Source organism: Globicephala melas, chromosome 19, assembly GCF_963455315.2.
Source record: "Globicephala melas chromosome 19, mGloMel1.2, whole genome shotgun sequence".
Lineage (NCBI taxonomy): Eukaryota > Metazoa > Chordata > Mammalia > Artiodactyla > Delphinidae > Globicephala > Globicephala melas.
The window spans coordinates 4,488,904-4,511,180 of NC_083332.1; the positions used below are offsets into that span (position 1 = coordinate 4,488,904).

General features: G+C 44.1%; 1 protein-coding gene and 1 non-coding gene across 2 annotated transcripts; one reads left to right on the top strand and one right to left on the bottom strand.

Annotated features, from left to right (window-relative positions):
* Nucleotides 1–10,199: 10,199 nt before the first annotated feature.
* Nucleotides 10,200–10,306, bottom strand: LOC115847783 (U6 spliceosomal RNA). The gene has a single exon (XR_004037478.1). It is a non-coding gene; the product is annotated as a U6 spliceosomal RNA (small nuclear RNA).
* Nucleotides 10,307–17,279: 6,973 nt separating this feature from the next.
* On the top strand, nt 17,280–18,900 carry LOC115847766 (protein FRG2-like-1). The gene is made up of 5 exons (XM_070044339.1): nt 17,280–17,431; nt 17,549–17,637; nt 17,752–17,829; nt 18,062–18,139; nt 18,431–18,900. The coding sequence occupies exons 1-5, from the start codon at nt 17,280–17,282 to the stop codon at nt 18,898–18,900; spliced, it is 867 nt and encodes a 288-aa protein (XP_069900440.1).
* The last annotated feature ends 3,377 nt before the right edge of the window (nt 18,901–22,277 follow it).

Consider the following 22,277-nt stretch of genomic DNA (forward strand, 5'->3'; position numbering starts at 1 on the left):
ATGCCCAGTAGTGGGATTGCTGGGTCATATGGTAGTTCTATTTTTAGTTTTTTAAGGAAACTCCATACTGTTCTCCACGTGGCTGTATCAATTTCCATGCCCACCAGCAGTGCAAGAGGGTTCCCTTTTCTCCACACTCTCTCCAGCATTTATTGTTTGTAGATTTTTTTGATGATGGCCATTCTAACCGGTTACTGGGTGGCCTTTCCCGTTGCGGAGCACAGGCTCCGGACGCGCAGGCTCAGTGGCCATGGCTCACGGGCCCAGCCGCTCCGCGGCATGTGGGATCTTCCCGGACCGGGGCACGAACCCGTGTCCCCTGCATCGGCAGGCGGACTCTCAACCACTGCGCCACCAGGGAAGCCCCCGTCATTGTAGTTTTGATTTGCATTTCTCTAATGATTAGTGATGTTGAGAGTCCTTTCATGTGTTTGTTGGCAATCTGAATATACATATTTTTAATTGTCTCATACCATGTCTCAAACCAAACCCAATAAATAGATATCTCTGGGGGAAGGCACAAGTCGTTATACTTTTTAAAACTCACCATGTGATTCTGATGTTCAAATTCAGATACAGCTTATTTTCGTGCTTATCAACCTACATAATTATGCTTGTCACACTTCAACCTAAACATGAAACACCTGGAATTGTCACTCAGCACCAAGATACTGGTTCAAGAGGGCTGGCTTATGCCTGAGAACTTGTATTCCTTACAAGCTACAGGGCCCTGGATTTCACTGTAGGTACCAAGGTCCTCTTTACTCAGGTCAATAAAATTTGATGAAAAAAATAAAGAAAATTGACCTGAGGTGATAAGGAAAAATCAACACACCTGCAATATATGTTCTATTTCAGAGAAGTTTATTAATATTGAAAGGAATCGATCAAACATAACGTTGCAATGGTTTTTGATAACAAACTGTCCAGGTTAAGAAAATAGTTCCCATTAACCAAGGTGAAGAGAATTTCTACTGAAACTCTTCCTCAGCGTCAAAAATTCTACTCACAGGAAACATTGTTTAAAAAGTGCAGACCTTTTCCAAAATCATAAAAAGGCCTTTTGTCCAGTTCCCCAAATTTCATTTATTCACCCACACAGATGAATTTCATAGCACTCTACTGACATTACAGTGTAACACGGTTTCCTTGTATTGACTCCGTTTCTTATACACGTAACTGACAAAGGACTACATATGACAATTTCACAAGCTCCATTTTAAATACAACATGAATTTACAAAATTTAAAGGCAGTGTTTGTCCCTTAGTCCCTAGTCGTACTTGGAGTTCCAGAAGTTGCACAGGTACCACGTGGGGAAGTGCTGCTTCACCAGACACAGGTGCTCCTACATCTTTCCCATCCTCAGTCTTTCAGTCTCGTCCAATCACATGAGACTTGAGGTTGGGCCTCCTTCCATGGCGGTGGGGAGGGGGACGGTCACACAGTCAATGGGAGGAAGAGACCAGGAGGTCCTCACAGAGGACACTTATTAGGACTGAAGAACCTGTCCCTCAGACTCCTCTATGATGTGAGGGCTCCGACCAACAAGTGTAGACTTCTTGAGGAAGATGAGAGCACTTGAGATTCAGAGCTCGGCCATTGCTTGTCCAGTCTCATAAAGATAGTTCTGTCCAGCTGGCCTGAAACATTCATGGTGGGTGCTGGGGACACCGCACATCTCGACTGGACTCAGGCAACGTGAGTCGGATGGAGTCTGCAGGTCAAAGGTGGACATCAGGGGACTTCCCTGGCGGTCCATAAGACTCTGTGCCTCCACTTCAGGGGGTGCAGGTTTGATCCCTGGTTGGGGAACTAAGATCCCACAGGCCATACTGCGCGGCCAGAAAAAAAAAAAAAAAAAGCTGGGCATCAGGGCTGGTGTCTTCCTGGTCACGTGGGGTTGCTTGTTAGGATCCAAGTCCAGGTGTACGAGGGGAAGCTGAAGAGCTTGTCAGCCCCAGACCAGGTCACTGAGAAGTGGGCTGGGAGCTGTAGGATAGGCTGAATCTTGCTCTTTTGTGGGGAATTCTGGCAAGTCTGGAGGGGATCTGGGATGACCTCTCAAATCATGCCTTGATGCTACATTCACAGTTCTGGCCACATAGTTGTGTGGCAGGTTGTGGGCTGGGCTTTGAATCCCCATCAGGACAGTTGACCTGTGCCTGGAGGTCACAGACACAACCCAGGGCGAGTGTCTTCCTGTTAGACTGCAGAATGTCACAGGAGACACCATCAGGCCTGCTGGCTGTCAACTTGTCCATGAAAGATGCATCCCAGCAGAAGCTCTTTAGAGCTTGGTGGGCAAGGCACTGGAATCCACCTCATGTCTTGGGTCCACAAGCACTCAGTTCAGGGGCTTTCTTTTTTTTTTTTTTTTTTGCAGTACGCGGGTCTCTCACTGTTGTGGACTCTCCCGTTGCGGAGCACAGGTTCCGGACGCGCAGGCTCAGCGGCCATGGCTCACTGGCCTAGCCGCTCCATGGCATGTGGGATCCTCCCGGACCGGGGCACGAACCCATGTCCCCTGCATCGGCAGGCGGATTCTCAAACACTGCGCCACCAGGGAAGCCCGGGGGCTTTCTTGAGAGACTGTGTAGGGCAGAATCATCTCCTATTAAGGTTCTTGACTGGTGGCTGACCTGTGAGAACAGGACCCAGGACAGATCTCCTCCTGGACGTTTGGACAGGCACTGGTCGGGTGGGATGCTGTGGGAGGAAATTCATTTAGACACTTCAGGAGTCAGAATTATCAAACTGCATGCAATACAGGGCTGACAGTTTCAACCATATCATAATAGAAAACAGGAAAATCATAAGCAACTTAGGACAAAGGGAAACTGGCAGACTAATAGGCAGAAAATAACCAATATACGCTAGGATTCTTTTCTGTATCAGGAGGAAGAGGAACAACCCAATAGAAATAGACAACACATGCAAAATTAAATTTCACAAAGGCATGCAAATGATCATTACACATTTGCAGAGATACCTACCTCAGAGGTGGTCAAGGGAAAAAATTACAATACGAATCTGAGTTTTTTGCCTATCAGATATGGTATGAAAACTTTCCTCATATTGCCTGTTGTTGAGGTCAAGGGTAAAAACATTTTCCTGTGCAGTGTGGAGAATATCAACAGCAACTATCCTTTTGAGGACAATTGGGAGTATTTACAAGTTAAATGATCCCTTGTCTTGACATGAAGCCAGAGAAGGAAGCTGATAAAACACTTCACACACACACACACAAAAAACACTTCACACATGCGCTGAAAGGCTTCCACTAGCATTTGCTGGCCTACTTGCACAAAATAGGAAAAAAATTCAAATAAAAAAAAATGGACAAAAATAAAATGGGACCAGAATTTTGGATTACCTGACCCATAGAGAAAAAAAAGGAATATGTAAAACACAGAAAAAAATTAGAATATGAGAAATACAGGGAGAAAAGTAACAGGACTCCTAGCATCCAGCCTGGGTTTAACATAATCCTGCACACATGAGGGCCATAGGACTGAAGCACAATGGGGATGGAGGGGAGAAACAGCAGGGGAGCAGGGGCAGGACTCACCCTCACAAAGGCACACGATTCCACGGATTCCTTCCAGGGTCTCTGCCTCTTCTCTTGGCGTCTCTCGGGACACGTCTGTGGTAGAGGATTTCTCTGCCGCCCCTCTTGCCTGCAGAACAGTTCATCTTAAGTGTCTGGATGCCCTCACCAGTGACTGGGAACCAAGAAGACGGTGGTAACCCAGTCCTAGCCCTTGTTTGGGGGTGAGGGAGGCATCCGAGACCCTGTGACCTTTGTAAAGGCAAGTCCTTCCATGACTTCAGAGGCAGCCCTCACTTCCGGGAAGCACCTCCTTCCCTGCCGTGGTTTCATCATTGAATACTTTCAGGTGGTTCTCTGCCTGCCATGTGCATCATTCCAAGGGAGTTTCGGGCCCTCCCCCTTCATGATTCTCAGGACTAGACTGAGCTCTGAGTGTGCAGCCCTGGAAGGCACAAAGCTCTCGAACGCTGCTCTTGAGTCTCCCTGTCTGCACCTGAGAGATCTATACAGAAAGAGTAGAGGGGCAAGACCGTCTCCCTTGATACCACTGTCCCCCAACTCATTCTGACCCTGTGGTTCCTCACCTCAGTTCTGGTTCCTTCTCTCTGGCAGCCGTGTTGACGGACCCTGGAGTCTGGAGGTCCTGGGGGTTCGTGGGTGTCAGATTCTCCTTCTTATTGGAGCCCAAAGGCTGGGGAGCAAGGGCCCCACCCCAGGACTTCATGGGGCACCACTTGCTGATGGCCAAGTGTCCAAAGGCTCCACAGTTCCTGCATTTCATCTGGGGGTGGAGGAGGAGGGTGGGGTCAACAGAAACCACAGGCAAGTTTCTTTCTTGTTTTAAAAATTAATTAATTTGGGGCTTCCCTGGTGGCACAGTGGTTGAGAATCTGCCTGCCAATGCAGGGTAAACGGGTTCGAGCCCTGGTCTGGGAAGATCCCACATGCCGCGGAGCAACTGGGCCTGTGAGCCACAACTGCTGAGCCTGCGCATCTGGAGCTTGTGCTCCGCAACAAGAGAGGCCACGATAGTGAGAGGCCCGCACACCGCGATGAAGAGTGGCCCCCGCTTGCCACAACTAGAGAAAGCCCTCGCACAGAAATGAAGACCCAACACTGCAAAAATAAATAAATTAATTAATAAACTCCTACCCCTAACATCTAAAAAATAAATAAATAAAATTATTTTTAAAAAATTTATTTATTTTATGGTTGTTTATTTTTTAGGCCATGCTGTGGGCATGTGGGATGTTAGTTCGCCGACCAGGGATCGAACCTGCACCCCCTGCGTTGGAAGCACGGAGTCTTAACCACTGGACCACCAGGGTAGTCCCTGCAGGCAAGTTTCAAAGGTTAACACAGTTGACTCTTCAATGACGTGGGTTGGAACTGGGCAGGTCCACTTACACTCAGATATTTTTCATAAACCTGGACTATAGTACTACACCATCCAGAGTTGGTTGAATCCTCGGGTGGGGAACTTCAGGTACAAAGGGCCAGAGGGCTGGCTATAAACTTATACGTGGATTTTCCACTGACTAGGGTTTGCTGCCCCTAACCCCTTTGTTGTTCCAGAGTCACCTGCATAAGGACAGATTTTTGAAGTTGGATAGCGGTTTGGGATACAGGACATGGATTAGAACTGCCAGGACATTCGAGATACTATGGTGCTGCCCATGGAGCATTTTCGAGAGAGATCAAGGAGAAGAGAATTTAGTATCTAAAGGTGATGAAAATGAGCCAGATTTGTGCACTGGACAGACACCAAGTTTGACATTGAACAGGGACACTGTTCAATGTCAAGACACTGAACAGGGAATAAGGTAGCTCCTCAGAGGAGCCGACGGGCCAATCACCCAGGTGAGGATACTACAAACCGGGCCAGCCTGACTTGGATAAGTAAGAACATCTGTCATAAGGCACAGGCGTTTCCAAGTTCCCTGGTGGACCCGTGGTTAGGGCTCGACACTTTCACTGCCATGGGCGGGGCTTGATTCCCTAGTCGGGGAACAAAGATCCCGCAAGCGTTTCCATGGTAAAAACCACTCTCTGGGTTTCCCTGGTGGCGCAGTGGTTAAGAATCTGCCTGCCAATGTAGGGGACACGGGTTCAAGCCCCAGTCCAGGAATATCCCACATGCTGTGGAGCAGCTAAGTCCGTGTGCCACAACTACTGAGCCTGCACTCTAAAGCCCGCGAGCCACATGCCACAACTACTGAAGCCATGTGCCTAGAGCCCATGCACTGCAACAAGAGAAGCCCACACACCACAACAAAGAGTAGCCTTGCTCGCCACAACTAGAGAAAAGCCCATGTGTAGCCACGAAGACCCAACGCAGCCAAAAATAAAAAATAAATTAATAAAATAACATAAATTAATTTTTTTAAGTTAATTAAAAAAAAAACCACTCTCTGGGATCCATGCAGACACCCTGGTTCTTGAAATATCCAAGCCTCCAATTACCTTGGTACCCTTCTCTCCTGAGAAGGGAGTCTTCTGCCCCACTGGTCCCCTCTGTAGCATCTTCACATTCTGGGCCGTAGCGGGTCTTTGGGGCGGATTGTGAATGTTGTGACCTTTTATCTGCCTCATGTCCTTGGGCTTCTGGTCATTCTTCCTCGGGAATTGACTGTTCAGTTTTCTAAACACAAGAAAAAAATAAAAAATAGTATGTAGACACAGAGACAGAAGCCCATCATACCCCTACTTCTGAATGAATGTGGGGGCTCACTGACCACTAAGTCGTTCCCACTATGAGTTGGTCTCTCCTCAGGAAGTGATGTCCCATTCTGGGAAATTTGTGACCTTTTTCCATCATTACTAACTCCCAGAACGGGACACTGCCTGTGATAAGACCCCTAGATGAACAAACAGTGAAATTAGATTTGCAACCTGGAATGCCTGGCTTTGGCGAGTTGGCTGTGCTCAGGGCTGCTCATAATGTTTCTCCCTGAGAATTTCAGTGTAAACTTGGGCCTGTGTTTTGGGTTTTTAGACAGGCCCTCCCTCCAACATTTAAGCATCTATCAATATTTATTGAAGCCAATGCACAGGCAGACAACAACTATGGATTTTTTTCCCACATATTTTCAGAAAACTCACAATTTTCGCAGAACAGCTTCTTCCTGAGAAAACCTGTCAGTTCGTCTAACAAAGCTTGGCAAAGATTTGATAGTAAGTTAATGAACACCTGTGAAAGTTCAGACATGACCCCTGAACCATATACTTGTGTTCAACAGAGGCTTGCACAAAGCCACAGAGGAACAAGCAATCTGAGGATGCTTGTGCAAGCTCACATATATGTGCAAATTCACACCAGGCAACTCACAAATAAAAGCCTGTGTTATGCTGAGGGATACACAAGTCAAAATTCTATCCTGGCAGAAATCTACAATGCACACCTGTGCCCTGTTGGAAACCCTCCAGGCTCTACCCCATCACTGCCTGACATTTGACCTACCTCTCCTCTTGGACTCCAGGTCTTTGGGAAGCTCTGTGAGGCTGGACCACTGAAGGATGACATTTCTTAATCGGGACACAGCGGGCACTTGGATCCTCTCCCGGCAACAGAGGAAACCGTAGCAGAACCTCCACAGCGGCATCAACTACCCACTTCTCTGTCATCAAGTTGATCTGATGGAGAATCAAGACACAACCAGAGTTCTGAACACAGGAAGAAGACTTGAGATTACAGAAGATTAAAACTCCCAGTTTCTTGAGTTCTTTAATGTAATGCTAATTGGAGTGGAAAAGTTCTTTCCTCCAATCCCCCAATGAGTTTGCTTGTGACCTCCAAGGGGCAGGTGGCAAGGAGTGGAATCAGAGTGTTGAGGGAATGCTGGTGATCCCCAGGTGGGAACTGAGGTGCCAGAGCTGTTGCATATGTCCTGTCCATCTAATCATTGCATGTCCATTTTCATTGGCCAATGCCCATGCACCCATGTTTTTGTTTTGTTTTGTTTTTCTTTCTTTCTTTCTTTCTCTCTCTCTCTCTCTTTCTTTCTTTTTTTTTTTTTTTTTTGCTGAACTTATAATTACAGTTTTATAATAAAGGATACACATAGGGTGAGGTCTGGGAGGTTTCCAAACACAGCTTGCATGTCCTTGACACACAGAATCAGGACACGTCCGTCTCCTAGCACATCAATGTGTTCACCAGCCAGGAAGCTCACACAAACATCAGTATCCAGAATTTTCAGTTTCATTGATTGACTTATTGGCCATGTGGTTGAACTAAATCTCCAACCACCCTTTGCTTTGTGCACTCATGTTGTTAACCACTGAATTTCACCCCTGGGCACAGGAGAACCTGCCTGAGCACTGATTCAGACCAGGAGGCCACCTCATCCCTCTACATCTCATTTGCCCAACCTAACATCTCCCACACTTACATCTCTTTGTGGAATCCCAACCTTCTTTAAGAACGCTTTGCCCTGTTCCATTGAAAGTTTGCTGGGGTCCATCGCTGCCAGTACTACCCCAAGGATTCTTTTTCTCCGTGGAGAGTAGAAAAGGAAACCATTGAATTTTGTACATCCCTGGAACACACACAGGATGCAGTCAAGTCCCATCCCTCTTCTCTGCCCACCATCTCAACTACTACCTTTTATTCAAAGTACATGTACCTATTCTTCTACTAGGAACAGAGTACCAATTAATGAAAAATAAGTTGATACAATTTACAATAACCAAGACTTGGACACAGCCTAAATGTCTGTCAACTGATGAAAGGATAAAGAAGACGTGATATATATATATATATATATATATATATATATATATATATATATAAAAAATGGAATACTATTCAGCCAAAATTATATATTTTTTATATAATATATTTATATATTATATAATTATTAATTATATATAATTGTATAATTATTATATTATATAATTATAATATATAATTATATAATTATATAATGTAATAATTATATAATTATTAATATTATATATGTAATTATATATTATATATAATATATATAAAATGGAATACTATTCAGCCAAAAAGAATAAAATAATGCCATTTGCAGCAACGTGGATGAGCCTAGAGATGATCATACTAAGTGAAGTAAGGTCAGAAAGAGAAAGATAAATACCATATGATATCACTTCTATGTGGAATCTAAAATATGACATAAATGAACTTATCTATGAAACAGAAACAGACTCACAGAAATAGAGAACAGATTTGTGGTGGCCAAGGGGGAGGTAGGGTGGGGGAGGGATGGATTGGGAGTTTGGGATTAACAAATGCAAACTATTATATAAAGAATGAATAAACAACAAGGCCCTACTATATGCTAAAGGGAACTATATTCAATATCCCATAATAAATCATAATGGAAAAGAATATGGAAAAGAATATATACAAACTGAATCACTTTGCTGTATACCAGAAACTAACACCTTGTAAATCACTATACTTCAATAAAATAATTTTTTAAAAATAAGGTGATAAAAATTTTTTTTAAGTTTCTCCACTATATCCATGAAAATTCAATTAACGATCAAGCTAGGAAGAGAAAAAGAGTACTTTATTCGAACCAAACTGAGGATGATAAGCCAGGAGACAGACTCTCAGAAGCTCTGAGAATGTTCCTCTGGTCAGGAGTTAGAGGTGCAGTTTTATACTTTTCAAGACAATGAATTATGTATCATATGGACAGATTAACATTATACCTGAATGTCATCAGAGATATTTTGGTTAGGTATGCACGGACAGAGTGAACTTTTAGGTCAATAACATCCCATGTACAGGATGAAAAAGAAATATTAATGTTAAAAATTACAATGCTGGGGCTTCCCTGGTGGCACAGTGGTTGAGAGTCCGCCTGCCGATGCAGGGGACACGGGTTCGTGCCCCGGTCCGGGAAGATCCCACATGCCGCGGAGCGGCTGGGCCCGTGAGCCATGGCTGCTGAGCCTGCGCATCCAGAGCCTGTGCTCCGCAACGGGAGAGGCTGTAACAGTGAGAGGCTCGCATACCGCAAAAAAAAAAAAAAAAAAAAAAAAATTACAATGCTGGCATCTGAAGAAAGGTACAACTTTTCTCAAAGTTTCACTATATCCTCCTGCTTTGAGAAGTTCCAATTAATGTATAATGCAGGTGCAAATTGCACATTTGGAAAGGCCTGTCCCCTTCAAATGGGGACATGTGGAGGAATATTATGTGTGTTTCAATTCTGACTTAGCTCGACTATCTTGCCATAGAGAAATTTCTGATTTTTCCCCCTCAACTACTTAACATATTATACTTAATAAATGCACATTCCATATTTAGAGACCTTATATGATATACCAGAAAACACTTGGAAAAAGTATTCAGGTAATAGCTCTCAAAGAAAATTCAAGATATTTTACAATCTAGAGTTCCCCTTTGTCCATTTTAACAAAATTAAATATAACTACTTTTTTACATTTCTTAATAACATTAAGGTTTTTTTTTTACTGCTTTTTAATCTCTGATTCATAAAAAATCAGTTTTCTTTTTTATTCTGATTCATGGCTTCTAAACCAATTATCATTGCACCGTGTTATGTCAAGACTATACTTTTTATATAAGATTTAGAAACCATCTACAAAAGCAGTTATTTTGCTCTATGCACAAAATGTAAGTCATTTTCAAATCCTCTCCATTGTATAAAAATATGGAACACTTCATGAATTTGCGTGGCATCCTTGCACAGGGGCCATGCTAATCTTCTCTGTATCGTTCCAATTTTAGTATATGTGCTGCCGAAGCAAGCACTAAGTGTTTTGGTTTTTTTGGGGGTTTTTTTTGCGGTACGCGGGCCTCTCACTGTTGTGGCTTCTCCCATTGCAGAGCACAGGCTCCGGACGCGCAGGCTCAGCAGCCACGGCTCACGGGCCCAGCCGCTCCGCGGCATGTGGAATTTTCCCAGACCGGGGCACGAACCCGTGTCCCCTGCATCGGCAGGCGGACTATCAATCACTGTGCCACCAGGGAAGCCGGCAAGCACTAAGTATTTTTTAAAATGTGAAATACACTGCCACAAATCGCTGAAATCAAATTCCTTAAAATCAGAAATGAAATTCAAATGGAAATCATAAAGAAGAAAAAACAGGTAAACCATTTTGGGTCAAAACTTAGGAGCAGGACAAAATCTGACTTCAGGGGAAATTCTTTAGTCTAAATGGACACGTTATAAACAAACAAAAAACAAAAAAATTATCCAAAGTGTTCTGGGTTTTTTGTTGTTGTTGTTTGGTTTTGTTTTTGACCACACCACACGGCATGTGGGATCTTAGCTCCCCAAACAGGGATCTGACCCGGGCCCACTGCATTGGAAGCATGGAGTCCTAACCACTGGACGGCCGGAGAATTACCAAAGTGTTTATCATAAGAAAATGAGGACAGAAAAAAAATTACAGAAGGTAAAATAAATAACGGGGAATTGGCTAACTAAAAATTAAACAGGTTCTAATGGAAATACAAATAGAATGCAACAGGAAAATATCTTATTCCACAGGCTGTCATGAAAAGTAAATATCATTTATCATACTAAATTATATTAAGAAAAAGAAAAGACAACTTTGCCATAGAAACAGGAAAGAAAGGGTCAGAACATGCTATGTCGGATATCGGGGCTGACTTATTTGAAGGTCTAGAATAAAGTACGCTCTCCTCTTCAAATTTCAATGACCAAAATCAAGTAGTGAGGAAGGATTTCCCAACCATAAAATAAGGTAGAATAACTCATGCTTCCACATTGCACTAGGAGCTTCACACCTGAGGTGCTGCTCTGTTTTGTGTACAGGCTTAGGGTCAGGGTCCTGAATTTCAGCCACCTCCAAACAAGTTCTCATGAATACACTAGGATGAAAGATAGATGAACAAATTGCTTATAGTTTTATAAAGCCCTCGCTCAAAGGGTTCCACAACTGCTCACCCACCACCACACACAAATCAAGTGCTTGGTGACCATTCTTTGAAAAGTCTGACATTCATTGAAAATTAACGTTTTGGAAGTATTTTGTGAATCAGTCACTGTGCTAAGAAATTCTATTAAACAATGAACTAATCCTTACCTCAACGTCTAAAATGGCCCTCTGTTGCTTGTTCCCACTCTCCTAGTTCACTGACGATAAACCGTAATGAAAAGTAAAGTACGCTTCTGCTGTCTGTCCAGAACCGCCCAGATATGTGGACACTGGACAAAACCACTGGAGAGAGAGTGGTTGCCCGGATGCCTGGAGAAGAGACCACTGACCAGAATTCCTTCTTCTGCTGGGCTTTACACTGTCTTAGGACCCCCTGGACTTTCCCTCCCGTTAATCTCATCATCCTAACCTAATCACATGCTAACAAATCATCACCCACAATCCACTGACCGGATGCAATGTTCTATTGGGTGTTTACCATTCCTTCACACTCTCACTTTCTCTCAAATTTGTACATCTGAAACAATACGCTGTATTTTGGTCTTTGCCATTTTCTATGACTTTAAAACTACATTCGTATAACTATGTAATTTTAACAATATACACTATGTCTAAAATATTTATGCATATGTCGCTACGGGAAAGGCTGTGCATGAGTGGGGATAGTGGATATATGGGACATCTCTGGACTTTCTGCTTCTATTGCTGTGAGCTAAAAACAGCTAAGGACTTCTCTGGTGGCGCAGTGGTTAGGAATCCGCCTGCCGATGCAGGGGACACGGGTTCATGACCCGGTCCGGGAAGATCCCACATGCTGCGGAGTGGCTGGGCCCTTGAGCCATGGCCGCTGAGCCTGCGCGTCCGGAGCCTGTGCTCCGCAATGTGAGAGCCCACAGCAGTGGGAGGCCTGCGTACCGCAAAAAAAAACAGCTCTGAAAAATAAAGCCTATTTTTAAAAACATATCTCAACATGCTGGCTTATTCTTTTTGCATCTTGTCAATGAGAACTCAGTCTTCCCAGTGGCACTAGCTCAGTGACAACCCAGGACTTTGGAGACCCTGACCTCCTGGGCACCCATGAAAACCAAGGTTAGGAACAGCCTGGCTTAGCCAGGATACAGTGGCAACCTAGGTGTCCCTCAACGGATGAATGGATAAAGAAAATGGTGTATGTACATCAATGGAACATTATTCGACCATAAAAAGAGAAAGAATGTTACCTTTGGTGACAACATGGATGGACGTTGAGGGCATTATGCTAAGTGAAAGAAAGCAGACAGAGAAAGACAAATACGCTGTGATCTCACTTACATGTGGAATCTAAAAAAGAGAATCAGACTCATAGATCCAGAGGACAGACTGGTGGTTGCAGGGATGGGGGCACAAAAGATGCAAACTCCCAGTTATGAAATAAATGTCACAGAGATATACGTACAACATGGTGACTAGAGTTAAAATATTTAACTGTGTATTCGCAAATTGTTGAGAGTAGATATTAAAAGTCGTCATCACACACCCACAAAATTTGTAACTATGTATGGTGACAGACGTTCTGCCTGTGCCCCCAGGACCGGGTCTCTGATGCTTCATGGGGCTGGGAGACCTCCCCTCTGAGGATGGCAGGGGCATCTCTGAAAGCAGTCAGGGGAGCAGAGCTCAGCTGAACCCCAAGGAGTAGGAGAGCAAACCCTCAAAGCCTGGTCTTCAATGATAGGCACCCAGGCTGGTGGGAGAGAGGTGTTGGGACAGGAGATTTCTGACTAGCACACCTCTTGGAGTTTCCAAAAAGAAGATGCCCTGAGGCCAAATGCCCAGTCCCTTTCTTCTCAGGGAGCTCTGCATTGCACTAAGAGCCACTGTGTATTTGGTGTGTATGTGTGTGCCAGCATGTGTTTCGTTATATTTGTGTGTGTGTATCTGTGTGTGTCTGTGTATAGGCTCAATTCACGTGTGGTAGAGGGTGTCCACCGTTATGGCTCTAACCCCATACTTGCAAACTGAGAGGCACTGGATAATGGACCTGGATAAAACGCAGATTTGTTTGTAGGAGAAAAAAACCCCCAAAAGATTAATTTGAACTCCATTTTTTTATGTTCCTTAACAAATCACAAAAGCAACCAGTGCTCATTTCTGAAAATTCAACAAAAAGTAAGTGTAGAAGATTGCGGTAACCAGCCAGCACTCTTGAATTGAGTAAGTAGCATTTGTTTGTCTTGTAGATGAAGGAATGGCATGTTTGACGATCTGATCCATATTGTCTATAATTCCAGCCTAATTGTCGTTGAACTCTTGGTATCATACTCCCCCTTTTTCTTGTATCTCTTTGAAAATCCTTCTCAGGTACTTTGGTTTCATTTCTTTGCTCCTAATTTAATGGTAGTTCAGCTAAGTGGTCTGATAATTAGGAAGAACTCACTTTGGGGTGGAAGAACGTGTCATCAAAGCAGAATATCCACTGAGACTCACCTCCAGGAATGGAAAATGGCCTTTACCAAGCATTTCAAGATCCCTTCGCAAATACTACCTAGAGACTTGTAATTGGTTTGGGTAATTAGCAACTTCTGAAAAAAAAGGTTTTCATAAATGTTCTCAACTCCCCAAGCCTGCAGGGTCATTGCCACTACAGGTGAAACGGTGATTGCAATTCTAAGGGGAGGTGAGGTCACAGAATCACAAACCCATATCTCAGGGTCTAACCTTCTCACATGGTTGTGATCATACACTGAGCATGCAGACATGGGATGACTCTGGGAGAATATTTTCTATTTCGATCTGAGAGGCAAAGTCTATATGGTATGGGTGCCTATCAGGAGTAAATGTGGGTAAGTGATCATACAAAAAGAAGGGATTGGGCTTCCCTGGTGGCGCAGTGGTTGAGAGTCCGCCTGCGCTGATGCAGGGGACACGGGTTCGTGCCCTGGTCCGGGAAGATCCCACATGCCGCGGAGCGGCTGGGCCCGCGAGCCATGGCCGCTGAGCCTGCGCGTCCGGAGCCTGTGCTCCGCAACGGGAGAGGCCACAACAGTGAGAGGCCCGCGTACCGCAAAAAAAAAAAAAAAAAAAAAAAAAAAATGTTTCTAACGCTGATAATAACTCAACTGTCCTTATCAGGTCAGATTGTGGATGCTCAGAAAACTCCATGGGAAACAATGAGGCTTCCAGAATAGATGAGAAAACATGAGGGGAAGTTTCCCTATCCAGCTAGACTTTCTGTTGTTTCAGGATGCCCTGTTCAAGCCCCAGTGCTAACCTAACCAATTCAATATGTACGGCTGTGAGCATAACTCTATACTGTTAGTCCCCAAGCAATAATGAAAACTCTCCATGATGGATTCTCGGTGCCCAGAAGACTAGTTACCTGCCCATAAATCTTAACTTAGGAAAGTTCATCCTGTTTCCAAGCACCTACCCCGATACCCTAGGTTAACTATAAAATTCTGGAATGGGCCCTGGGTGGTGCGGAACGCAGCTGTGAAAACTTCCAGATCTTATCGTTGTCAGCCTGATCTAGATCCCACCCTGTGAGTAAGTTACACTATCATACATGGATCCATTGATTAGGTAAAGGTCCTTCCCTCCTTTCTTGGTCTCAAGATGCCTTCTCAAAGCCATACTTAGAAAATACACATGCACCCCAATGTTCATTGCAGCACTATTTACAATAGCTAAGACATGGAAGCAACCTAAATGTCCGTCAATAAAGGAATGGATAAAGAATATGTGGTGTGTATATATACGATGGAATATCACTCAGCCATAAAAAAGAATGAAAAAATGCTATTTTCAGCAACATGGATGGACCTAGAGACTATATATTAAGTGAAGTAAGTCAGACAGAGAAAGACAAACGTCATATGATATCACCTATATGTGGAGTCTAAAAAATGATACAAGTGTACTTATTTACAAAAGAGAAACAGACTCACAGGCTTAGAAAACAAACTTATGGTTACCAAAGGGAAAATGTTGTGGGGGGGGGGTGTTGGTATAAATCAGGAGCTTGGAATGAACATACACACACTACTATATATAGATAGATAACCAACAAGGACCTACTGTATAGCACAGGGAACTCTACTCAATATTCTGTGATAACCTATATGAGAAAAGAATATGAAAAAGAATGAATATATATATATATAATAAAAATTAAAAAAATAAATATCATGAACTCAAGAGTTAAAAAAAAAAAAAAGATGCCTTATCAGTTCACTGGGCATTTTTGTTCCCTTTGCCCTCGAACACAATGCAATCACATGAGATCTAATCATGGGGGTCAATGGGAATTGATGTGGCCGGTCTCTCACCCACAAGACCTTAAGAGATACTTATTTCCTGGTTACTTTTCTTCTGCATTTTGATTTGATCACATATGTATATATCTGATACAATCAACTATAATTTGATATTTCTCATTCCCAAAATTTTAAGAAATTCTAACATATATGTACATACTTTGAACACCATATATCATTTTCTGCAAATGTAAAATATTTATACACATGTCCTTATACTGTCTAATATTTTGTCAGGACTTTTCTCCCAATTGTTTTGGAAAAATCTCCTTTTTACACATGTACCTATAGTTCATTGTGTTTCACCACTGTTTGTAATTTTTGTGTGTCAATGCACTGGACTTTTTGGTTATAATCCCTGATCCTATTGGTGAGCATTTATGTTTTTCCTTCCACTATCAATGCTCCCATGAATACACTTGGGCAATCTCCTTGTTGTTATAAACAGAAAGTGAGAAGTTGAATTGCTGAGTCATCATTTTCACGCATCTTCAGGTTTAGTTTGCATAATCATGTATCTCCTGAAGTGGTTAAGCCCCAAAATCTCACTAACTCCAGAGGAGAATCTCCAGCTCCCCACATCATAGGCACACTGGGTAACATCTGAATTTTTTTAGTAGTATGTATGTGAAAACTTGGTGGTGTTTTTATTTGCATTGACTTTATTATTAGCAATGCTGTATGTAATGTAACATAGTTTTCATCATATGAGTTTACTAACCTGTGAATTGTTTTGTCAATTGTTTTCCAATTTATTGTGAATAGTTTCCTTTTGATTTGAATTGGTAGAAATTAAACTTTATATATCTGGATACAATTTCTTTCTGAGTGATGGGGCTTATAAGTAGGTGGTTCCATTTTGTAACTGCTTTTAATGATATTTTCAGACAAAATGTACCAGTTCTAATGTTATGAGAAGTAATTTTAATGTAGGAACTTTGTTTAAATCCTGGCTAAAAAAAATCAAAACCAATAAAATGTGTTTGAGTAATTTAGATTTAGAAGAATGTGAATATGAACTGGGTATTAAATGATATTTAAAATTTTTTGAAATAATTTTGTGTTATAAAGCCTGGGAGTCTTTTATTGTCTTTTATATCCTTAAACGATTACTTCCTAGAACTGATTTGATGGCTTCCAACTTATTTATTAGACAAATACATAATTCTACGATTTGCATTCAAGTCTATCATCTCCATGTCCCACCTAACCCCCACCCAAAGGAGAAGTTTGAGATGTATGATTCAAGACTGGAAAAACATTGAACATTTTGAAGAGGTCTTAAGGGTAAACAGAGATTCACTTTCTCTTCCTGTGTCAGGTTCCCCCGTACAACCACAACCAACAAGGTTCCTAATCTCGCACCATCTCAGGCTGGGATAAGTGATAGGATTGTAGAATCCAATCAGCCAATAGGAGCAAGCCACGCCCCATGAGGGTCTAATAAAAGGCAGGCACATCGCACCTGTGGACACTTCTGACTCGGAACCGCTCTGAGAGAGGACCTTTCGTTTGGGCTTCAAGATGGAATCGGGCACTGAAGACCTACACCCGCACAGCCCCTCCATGGAACACCCCACTGACCAGCCTCCCGTCCAGCAGGACTCCATGGAAGAAAGAGGCTCAGATGCGGAGGACAAACTATCCCAAGAAAAAGGCAAGACATTCTCTTCCCAGTGAAGAGACAGCCACGACCAAAGGCCAGATAGGGTCCTGGGCTGTTTGTCTGAGGCTGGAAGGAGGGATGGAATCAGGGACACCGAATTTGTGTTTTGTTGGGATTTTATTTGGAGATCGGTGATGGGAGACGTCCCCCAGCCCTATGGGGGCTTTGAGTATTCTGGCAATGATCCCCCGGAACCATATTATTGCTCCAGTTCATGTGTCTGAATGCCCTCGGTAGAGAGAACTGCCCACAAATACAGGCTAGGGATGGACTAAGGGCTTCTGTGTCCCTCGAGGGAGGACAGTCATCTCAATGCCTCTTTTTCTCCAGGGTCAGAGCCCGAGACAGATGAGGAGAATTCAAAGGAAAACGAGACACAGGACAGAAACAGCTGCACTACTCTGTCAGGTAAGATTTCGCTTTTCTGGGGAGGAGGGACAGGGCATATGGCGTAAGTCAGTCTCCCTGGGCAGGGAAGTGGGTGAGCTTTGGCAGCCAGGCCTTGCACATCCTGGACTGTAGGATGTGCAGCTGGGACACGAGCTTTGGTTGGGATCCTGGCTCCTTGTGTGTCCGGGATAGGCTAGGTTTCCAGCGTGCCGGGTGCAGGCAGTCATTCAAACTGTCACTTGATCCACAGATGCAGAACGCGGCTCCAGTCCGGAGAGCTCCAGGAAGAGGAAGCTCAATTCCAGGGACGGCACCTGCGAGAGAACAGGTAGGATCTTGCTTTTGGGTCCCCAGGTGTACAGAGAGAAAAGCAGGGAACCTATCCAGTGTGTGGGCACATAGGGCCGTGTTCAATGGCTGAAGCCGTTTGGAGACTCTGGGATCCAGGGAGCATTGGAGGGCCCAAGGTGGGCATAGCATCACCTCATTCTAGAGCTGAGGGGGCAGGGCAGGAGCAGGAGAGAGATGGGGTTTACGGAAGGGACATTGTGAGATCCTGGGAATGGGGGTCCATGAGAATCAATGTGGCAGGTCTCTCACCTACATGCTTGCTCCGCAGGGGCCTCTCCAGATGAGCGCAGTGCGACTTTGGAAAAGAAGAAACAGAAGGTCCTTGACTCTGGCCACAGCAGGAAGAGTGAAGAAATCCGGGATGCCCGCCCCAGGAGGTCCCAGAGGAGGCGCCCCGGGCGCAGCAAGAGGCCCAGATCCAGGTCCCCAGGAGACCAGCCGCCTCCACTTCGGAAAAGCCTCTTGACCGCCCTGCGCTCTATGTCTGAGGCCATTTATCAGAACATAGTTAATGTGTACAATCAGAAGGGCTATTCCCCGCTGCTCTGGGAGCAGCTGGCCCAGCTGCGGGGGCCTCTGTGCACCGCGGTGCTGACCACGTACTCCATGGCCAACCAGGCGGCCTATGTCTTCCCTGCTGAGGGCTGGCTCGTCCCAACCCCACTGTCGGCTCCCTCGAGTCCAGCCGGGGATGGAGGAGAAGGTCCGTGCTCCAAGGACAGTCTACCTCTTCCCTAGACAGGCTGTCAGTGGATCAGGCTTGACTTAAACTAAGGGTACCCAAGCCTAATCAGCAGAGACTGCAGTTCTGAAAGAGAGCAAAGCCCTGCAACTGCCCAGATTCTCCAAAGTGACCGGCAGGGCCAAGTTTTCACACAGGGTGTTCCTCGTAAACACTAGAACCTGGGGTGGTCATAGGAAAGGAGTTTGAAAACTTGAGTCAAAATGGTGAAATATGGGTTTCCTTGAGGACGAATATTACGACGCTTTTAACATTCGTGTTAGACAATTGATGCGCCTTAGGACAATCAAGTTGCTGTATTAACCCCCCAGGCCGCTTGCCTCTCAGGAGCGCTAGCGCTGAGGTGCACATTCTACACTGGCATTATTTTATAGTGAGGAAAGTCAAGCACTATTTTATAATGAGATCAAATATCAGGGTGTAATTCATATGCATTTGCATACTTTAAAGTGTAGCAAAGTGAACATATATTCGCATCCTTCCCCTTTTATTCGGAAAAGGCTGTAGCTCTTCCCTCCTTCACCTCCAGTCCGTGCAGGACAGATATCCACAAACCTTTAATAACAATCCACCTTGAGAAATGTTTATATTTTTCAGTTTGATGAAATGAAGGTGACGCCACCACATGTTTTTGTTTGCTTTTTATTTACTTTAGATAAACTGGAAGTCAAGATATATGAAATGTTTTTTGACCATGTGTATTTATTCTTCATCTGTTTCACCGTATGTACCTACTTTTAAATTTTCTCCTACTTCATAGATTTCAGTTTGTTATATTTCCTAGAGGATATTAAATATAATATAGATATAGTCATTGGCTTTATATTAATATATTGTTATATTTAATTCTATATACTCTTTGATTTGCACTTTACACTGGGATCATGCAGTCTCAGCATATAAATGTATATAATTTTTATGTAAGAAAAATAAAATTAAAGCTTTGAGAATCTGTTTTAGCCTTTGCCTTATCACTCCCATGTCACTTAGTGATGAAATAGTAATGTTTTCATGTATTGTATACCTGAATACAATCCCATATGGGATTAAGATCCCACATGGAATTTCTTTTATTGTATGTGTGGGTAGGGAAGCAGTGTTCTTTTCACCTCTGCTTCATCTCCACCTTGACTTTCCTACACCTACCAGCTATTATTGTACCTAAGCTTAGCAATTTATCATTCCAGTAAATGGGGCCAATTCAGTGATATTACATTACAAATCAGTTTGCACCCATGACATGGCTTCAAATTATACGAAATAAGTGATTACGTATGTACAAACATTTGAATTGACAAGTTACACTTGGAAACTGAGGATGCAATTACAAAATGATGAAAGAAAATAAACTACTTAGGAATAAATGTAATAAAAATGTGTGAAGGCCGCCACTGTCTCCCAGGCTGGTGGGTTCACCAACCTGCAGCTGAGCTGCTACCCGGGCGTGGCGCGGGCGACGGGAAATCCAGTTTTCCCTTGAATAAAGGACATCAAACTAGTTACTACATTGGGCTTCCCTCGTGGCGCAGTGGTTGAGAGTCCGCCTGCTGATGCACAGGACACGGGTTCATGCCCCGGTCCGGGAAGATCCCACATGCTGCGAAACAGCTGGGCCTGTGAGCCATTGCCGCTGAGCCTGCGCGTCCGGAGCCTGTGCTCCGCAACAGGAGAGGCCACAACACAACAGTGAGAGGCCGCGTACCACAAAAAACAAAAACTAGTTACTACATTGTTTTGTCATTTGACATCATTTTACTAAAAAAAAAAAAAAAACAGATGAAGGAATATATAGAGCAGGTTCTGGTAGGGTTCCTGGCACAGTAGCTTCTGTTCCCCAGCAGGAAACTCCCTCCAGCTTCTCTGTCCAGAGTTTTTAATCAGGGTTTTATTACCAGGCATGACTGGTTAAATCACCGGCCATGTGATTGAACCCAATCCCCAGCCTCCCTCCTCTCTCCAGAAGTTGCGTAGCTGCATGTTCCAATCCTCTGATCACCTGGTTGGTCTTTCTGATGTCCAGGCTCCCATTCCATAGCTTTGTACGGAACCCCCATTCAGAGTTGCCTTATCAGTATAATAGCAAAGACACTCTTATCATTCAGGAAATTCCAAGGTGTTTTTGTTTTTTTTTTTCAATTGAGGTATACTTGATTTACAATGTTGTGTTAGTTTCTGGCGTACAGCATAGTGATTCAGTTAGTGGAAATTCCAAGGGTTTCTGAAGTTTTGCACCGGGAGCCTGGGACAAAGGGGATATGTTTATTCACAACTGATAAATCAGTGACGTTAAAAATTCAGAAATATGCCTAAGTGCATAAGAAAAGTTAATAAGCAGCAGAACTACACTGAAGATAACATCATTAGTAGTTGATATTTGGGAAATGGAAATTTTTATCAAAATGGTCTTACTCTTCACATCCTATAGCATGATACAACTCAAAGGAAAGAAAAATCTATACAGTAAAATACAAAAATATGGTTGAGGGCTTCCCTGGTGGCGCAGCGGTTGAGAGTCCGCCTGCCGATGCAGGGGACATAGGTTCGTGCCCCGGTCCGGGAGGATCCCACATGCCGCGGAGCGGCTGCGCCCGTGAGCCATGGCCGCTGAGCCTGCGCGTCCGGAGCCTGTGCTCCGCAACGGGAGAGGCCACAAGTAAGAGGCCCGCGTACCGCAGAAAAAAAAAAGAAAAAAAGAAAAAATATATATATGGTTGAATTCCTTCCTAAAGTTTGTTTCTCCACCTCCTGACTATAGCCAACTCCTTGTTCACTGTCTCCAACGGAGTACCTCAGACAATGACAGGTTTGGGGTTGAAATTTCTCCTCACTGATCTTTTTGATGCCTCCAAGTGAATGGGGTACAGAAGTTTAAATTATGCTCTGGAGGGAAGTGAGTATAAAACTGCACATTCCGCACAGGCACAATTTTGCCTTTCCTGTCACTCCAGTTTCCATCACCTCTAAACCAAACCCAGGCCTTCGTTTAATTAAATAAAAAGCTGTCACTGCCTGGGGCCTCAGAAGTTCCGGGATCACGCCCACAACGCCAAGCCCCGCCCCCAAGGTCTCAGCGCTCGTGCCGCCCTTGGTGGTTCCTCATCTTCATCTGCTCGCTGTTTTCACGTAAACCGTTCTCAACTCTCCGCTTCCAATACAAGTGGCCCGCGCATCTCTAATCCTGCACGTAGCCTGGCTCCAAAGGACAACAGACACGTTCAAAAGATTCAAAGTAGAAACGCGGAGCCTGTCCGCAAGGAAGAGGAACAGACCAGAATCTCCCAGTGGCGGGTGCGGGGTGGTGAGGCTCCACCAGAGACACCGCCTCCACCCGCCGGAGCGTCTGAGACGCGCCCCTTGACGGCCCCGGCCCCGC